This window comes from Trachymyrmex septentrionalis, unplaced genomic scaffold (assembly GCF_001594115.1).
Source record: "Trachymyrmex septentrionalis isolate Tsep2-gDNA-1 unplaced genomic scaffold, Tsep1.0 scaffold20, whole genome shotgun sequence".
Classification (NCBI taxonomy): domain Eukaryota; kingdom Metazoa; phylum Arthropoda; class Insecta; order Hymenoptera; family Formicidae; genus Trachymyrmex; species Trachymyrmex septentrionalis.
The window spans coordinates 5,911,557-5,918,505 of NW_017305180.1; the positions used below are offsets into that span (position 1 = coordinate 5,911,557).

Genomic DNA, 6,949 nt, shown 5'->3' on the forward strand with positions numbered 1-6,949 from the left:
TTTCAGCACGCTTTGCATTTTTGCTAACAATTCCATTTTTCATACATAAAACATGGAATTATGATATATTCTTTTATTTTCGATTATTTCGGAAGTATTCAATAAAGCCGTAAATTGGGAAATAATTACAAATGGAAATTATAAGTTTTCTTAAGTAGACAAATTCATCGATTAGATAAACATTTAAGAGAATAGTACGTAAATAATATTCTCTATCACACAAATATTTAATTAAGACCAAAACTAATAACTGAAATAAAAGTGATTAAATCTAACAAGATAATGCCGATATGAGCCAACACAGAATGTTCAAATGTAAATTACAAATTGTTTATTAAGCAAGTAAATACATATATATCAATCCTCGATCCTCGTCAATACAATTAATAACACAAAAATAACGCTAAATTATTCGGAGGAAACCGCATTAAAGAGAGAATGTTCTGATATATTAGTTAATGGTCAAAACTATTAGAAATCCAATACTTGTTGAAACTTGGTCATCAAATTATCCGATTTGATGAAGCCAGACAAGTTATATGAATCATGAGTAATCATATTATTATTAAATTGTCCGATTTAATAACAAAAGGAACGAGATTTCTACGGAGATGCTGATGATTCGAATAATAGGCACACAATGATTTGTAATTTACGAACATCCTGTGTTGGCTCATATCGGTATTACTTATCTTGTTAGATTTAAGACACTTGAAAAACTTGCTAAAAAAATATCAAGAATTTGACTTTCATTATCAAAATCTAAGCAGATTAGGCTTCGAGAAGTAAAAAATTTAAAAAGTAATAAGTTCTTTTTTAGTGAAAATATATCATAATAAATTTAAAAAACATAAAAACTATTCATATTTTATTCTTTAGATGTATTCCATTTTGCACTTATAGTACTTGTAAAAATCATTTATTTTTATTTAATATTTGATAGATAACAAGCATGAACTGATGCTTACAGTAAGTATAAAAATGGAAACACATCTTTTATATTATAAAATTTCTACAAACAGAGTGTGTTGAAATTCTTTTGAGCGATTTTTCGCAGTCTTAAAAATGAAAAAAATTACAGAAAACAGAATCATCATTTTTTTGCTATAACTACGAAAAAGATCAACCATAAAACAGTACGATTACGGAACTCCGATACAAGACTCAGAACACCGTGTATAGCGAATCGCGCCTATAGGAAAGATTTTACCATTTTCTAACATTGATTGTGATAGATTTAAGCGTAATAAAACACGGTTGATTATGTCATTCCTATTTCCATCACATCACTGCGATTCAGAGCTAAAACATCTTTTTTTTTTCTTTCCGTAAATTGTCTGTGAAGACTCGAAGATTCTGTCTAAGAACAAAAGATCTGCGGAAAAATCGAATTCCGCTTCATCAAATTAGCATCAATTCATCTTAGCTCCAACTCGCATGTTTTCCTTGACATGTCTTCATCGACGAAGCATCTAGCAGCCAGTAATGTAAATATGATCGCGATTTTTTTCTAACATTTATCCACAGATAATGTAATTATTTACACAACATCTCTATTTACATCGCCAGCTACAGCTTTACGCGACTATGTAATATAATGAGAGAAAAGCTTTGTACCGCTTGTCGCGCGCGCGCGTTTATAGACATCGATGCTTCGTCTTATAAATACAATACGCTTCCGATTTTTTCAACTAAAGTTCTCTGCACGAATAGTTCTCTCGGTTATTTTCAAGAACGTTCCTGAAGTACCGTCGTAAAAAAAGATTTAGAGAGAACAAATCTTATTAGCGTTAAGATAACAATTTAAAAAGATTTTATTCTAATTTCTCAAATTAATATTTTTACCTCATTCATTATCATGTCCTTTACTATAAATAATTGCACGGTTATTTTTTTAATTACCCCATTAATATTGTCTTATACATCATTTTCTTCAGTATAAATTATACGCATATATATTTGCCTTGTCAGCTAATTTAATAATAAATATATACAAATAATATAAAATATATATCTTCGTATATGTTTATATTCATGGGTAAATAATATTTGTAGGATATTAAATCTTCTTAAAACTTTAAAGTGAAATGGATAAAATTACGTAAGACAAGTAATACCTGTTAATCAATATTACTAACAATAAGCATGTCCTTTTATTTTACGACCCTCTTTCTTGCCAAAGATATGAATATCTCACACGAGGAAATAACCCTGAAAGAATTTGTCGCAGACTTTGCAGAGCATTACGTATTACATCTCTATGTATAACATTTGGCAATGAATAGAGTGCTAACAGTTCTTATGCTAATTACCTCTAAGCGTCACAGATAATCATTACGTTACTTCTCCTTAATAACAACAGGGAGACTCAGGTAACAGTTTCAACAAGTTTTTCTTCTCGACGTATTATTCCGCTAAACAAAATTCCATTGACATTTTAATTTATATCTTTGCGTCACTCACATATCGAGGAAAAAAGATGTGCTTAGAATAGATAAGTATTTGAGTGAGTGTAAAATGAGATTATTGATATATTACGGTATAAAAATTACACAAAGTATATAAAAGATAAATCTTGGATATTTTTTTTATATAAGCAAAATTTTATTTATTGGAATAATACGAGGGAGACGTGCTAGTTCGTATAGAAGTTATATAGTACAAGGAATCGTACAAGGATTCGTAAAACTGTACAAGGGATTCGTAAAACTAAGGATCTAGATACAAGATTATGGAATCAAAAATTTGTATATGTACAATATATATAACGAACATATATATAACGAAAGATTTGTAAAATCAAATAGAGAAATATATAAATTATTATATATGTGTGAGCCAGCAGATGAATGAATGTAGGTCGTCAATCTAACAATATGATTTCCTGGGGTGTTTACGTTATTTATTTTGATCATTTTTACGTTTTGGTTGAATTGCGTATTATTATATAAATAAAAACAAATGTTAAATAAAATTTTAATAAATACTCTTACAGAATCGAATACTGGCTAATTTATTACTGAAAAACTAAGTAATTACTTTTATTTAAAATATTAAAAGCTTTAAACAATAATGCTTTTAATACATAAAATAAGTAATTAATTACTATCTTTCATATTTTAAATTTGCCAATATTAGACTTCTGTAAGATTTCTGTACTATCTAATATTATTTATTCCTTATCATTAACTAAACGTTTTCGAAATTTATATTAAACATTTATCACTATTTTTGCTAGAAATTTTAGCTAGTGTTTGTATTAAGTTATAATGTGTGTTTACCAAAATGTATTGAAAATAATAAATAAACAATCAAAATACCTTGGGAATCAAGTGAAAAATTTTTGAATGATAATTTATGTTCATCTGCGCACGACTCGTCTATACTAATTTCTTCATTTAACTCTCGAGATTTTCAATTTGAGACTCAAATTTTGAGACTAATATATAATATAATATAAAACGAATATAAAAAAACAGATGATTTCAAATGTCATGAAGAACTAGCATATATATTGGGCGTACGGAAATAAAATGTTCAAGATCGAGAAAGCTAAAATAAATAATACCATACAATGTTATATAAATTTGCGACAATAGATTAAAGAGATTAATGATATGAGATACAATGAAATGAAACAACATCTATATATGTCATATAGAGGACAGTAAAAGATCTATAATACGAGATATTTGCAAGACTGCTTTTTGTATATCTCGAATACATGGCGTAAAAGTCTATAAAATTATCACAAAATATAATGATCTACCGGAATAAAGGAACTACCGGATACGGAACCAAAAATCATGTCCTTTTTTCACGAGCTACCGCCGCGATTCGAAGAACGAGCGGCAGCGTGCAAATCGTCAGAGTTTTTCGGTTGTTGCTGATTGATGAACGCTGGCTGATGATGCAGGCATAATGGATGGGTCCACGCTGGATGATCGTTCCAATGGGAAGGATGTCTTGCCTAAGGGTGGTTGTGAGATCGCACGCTTTGCCGTCCTAAAAGAGCTGCCGATCGGCAATAGTCAATAAACAGTTAGCATAACTGTACATATAAGCTTCCTTCTCGAGATAACCAAAGAACATTTAGTGAGCTCAATTCTTCCCACAGAGAGATAAATTTTATTTCATCTTCCTCATCTTATTAATTTTTAAATCAAAGCTAACAATAAGATATAAATGTATATCTTTATTAGAATTATTTTATTATGTGGATGTTGATATTCAATATTTTATATATTATGACAAATTATTATGTAATATTTAATTATATAAAAGATGCGTTTTCAAGTCTTCTATCGGAATCTGTAAATTTTACTCTTACAATTTTGCCATTATACTGGAAAGAAAGGATCTAAGCGTCCCAAAGTTATCTTGATGAATGATTTATTGTCGGTACATTCAGCGTATTGTCATTCGAATCAACACGATTGACAACACGCGAAATAGAATAATTACGAGATAGACATCGTATATATGGCATTCTCGATCTATTCGCACATCTAATTAAAATGTATCAATTGTGTGACAAATGAATTGTAAATCAATCCTGAAAACAGAAGCCTCTTTAATAATTTTTAAAGAGCAAGTTTTATCTATATTACATGAATGCGATAAAAATAGCATATGTACAATAATGAATCGGAAAGCGACTGGAAATTAATGGATTTAAAAGTGGATTAAAAATGGACGGTAATCCAGATGTAAACTTATTAACTGGAATAATTATTATTTTCCAGACAATATATTGTGCAATCTGCTTCTGTGCTGTGCGACGAGTGCAAGAAGCAGCAGTGATACGTCTTTTTTATTCGTTTATCGCGTTCACATGGAAAGCACAATAATACACAATAATTTATCCCTCCTCTATAACATTTAGGCTGAAAACGATTAATGATTTGATTTGCATCAGCATATTATTCATTCTTGCTGTAACATAATATATACATATCACTTCTCAATATCCTATACATATAGATAACATCAAAACATATTTATAAGATGCACAAAAAATATATAAAACAATGATGTTATAAAACAATAACAAATTTTTTGACGAGTTCGAAGTAAAATTTTCCTCAGTAAAAGTTCATCAAAAGTTACAGCTGATTTACAGCTATGACTTTTCCAATATGAAATATTTCAATAATTAAATCTTCAATAATTAAACTTAACAATTTTAACAAGAAATAAAAGAGTATATAAATTAGAAATTAATTGAATATCTATTTTATATCCATTTAGATTTCTCTCAAGAACTCATTACAATTTTGTAGCTCTTAATATTTATGTTGACTCATTAAAGTTTCAATTTAAATTTGAATATAGAGAGAATATTATCTGAAAAACTCTAAACATTATCCTATATTCTTTTTATATATTTTATTCTGCATCCTATATAGAATAGTGTGCTTTGTAATTTAACTCGCTTGCGAGTGAAATAGATCGCCATTGAAAGCGGATGAATGAAAACAGCGCAGTGGAAAAGCGTGTTTTACGTTGGTATTGTACTGCTGGAAAAGCGTGACATATCTGTGAAGCGTTAATGAATAATGAACCAGATATGTAGACGGAAGACACCTGTCCGCCCTGCGGATGACAGCGAAACAATTATTTAAATCTTGTCGTCCTTGAATGACGTGGGGGATCGTAGCACTAAGCATTCAACTAAGCGAGACGATTCTGTACTTGTCCAAGCTTCTGTTATTCGATCCTAAAATAACATAGCTCTGGCAGACAATTGCAACTATAAAAAAAATTATAATATTACAGTCCCTTATATTCTTAATTACAAATTAGCTTCTTGCATACAATAGATTTTGATTCTTCTGCTTCCATCATATATGCAGATTTTTTTTCTATTTGTGATCACACATGCAGGATATGTCAGGATCTGCGAAATAATTTAGTTAAACGGAAGTTAGTATAAAAATGCTATATATTATATAGTTGATATATCATAAACTCATCGAGTTTTCATACTTTTTCGCACTTGCTGCCAGTACTATGGAAAGAATCATAAGTAGATAAGCGAAAAGGGCAAAACGATTTCTCTCTCTATGGAGATAATATAGCAAAAAAGTAGCTGCATAGTATGTTAAAATACATAATTCGCGGAGCATATGGAATTCTTCTAATTAATTGATTGATTCGTTTCTACAAGCACGCCAAGAAAAAAAGAGATCTTATTAGGAGCTGCCTGGAGTCTGATCTTACATTTCGGTTAGTCTTTTTTTCGGTAATTCTTGATACCGCTTTCTCGTTAGTGTATGCTATCGTTTGTCCCATGATTCCGCCACCTATGGAATGCAATATTATGAACGAACCAGAACCGCTCAGAGCGACGAGATCGTTAGCACACATGTATCATGATTGGCACAGCGGAATATGCATGATCAGGTGAGAAGGGCGGCGTTTATCTCTAATTAAAACAGAGATCACACGGTATATCCGTGAGTTCTCGGAACTTGCACATTCACATATATGAAAGTCGTGCACTGATGTGTCTTCTGTAAATCTATCGCATCTCCATTCGTGCTGTCTGTGGTCTTTTCACACAAGCAACGATTCAGCCTGATCTACCACCAAGGAAATGTCGTTCATCTGATCAATTGGTTTCTTTCTTTTAATATTCATATTAAAATCTAATCAAAATCCATTGGTTTATTTGACTGCTATGTAAATTCTGAGAAATATTTTCCGTAAATTCTGTCGTTTTTCTTTCCAATTATACATGAACAATAGTCTCTCGATTAAATCGAAATATTTTGAAGATTCACACAACTTATAACTTCTTATTATAAAATAAGACTTTCCATTTCTTTCAACTTCTAAATTATATCTTTTAAAGAAAGACTATAATTTTAATATTTATTAAAAAATTTTTAATGGATACTTTAAAATTCCATTAATTATACATCATATAAATATATATATATATATA

At 29.8% G+C, this 6,949-nt stretch overlaps 1 protein-coding gene across 11 annotated transcripts in view; it reads right to left on the reverse strand.

Annotated features, from left to right (window-relative positions):
- Window positions 1-3,610: 3,610 nt before the first annotated feature.
- Window positions 3,611-6,949, reverse strand: part of LOC108747800 (protein retinal degeneration B) — a 34,357-nt gene continuing 31,018 nt past the window's right edge. For 9 of the 11 annotated variants that reach the window (XM_018485599.1, XM_018485598.1, XM_018485590.1 and 6 more), the window contains one exon: window positions 3,611-4,014. In XM_018485599.1, coding sequence (XP_018341101.1) covers window positions 3,867-4,014 — 148 coding nt within the window. In that variant the 3' untranslated portion in view covers window positions 3,611-3,866. The remainder of the gene's footprint in view (window positions 4,015-6,949) is intronic. The other 2 variants (XR_001939267.1, XR_001939266.1) reach the window with 1 other exon arrangement.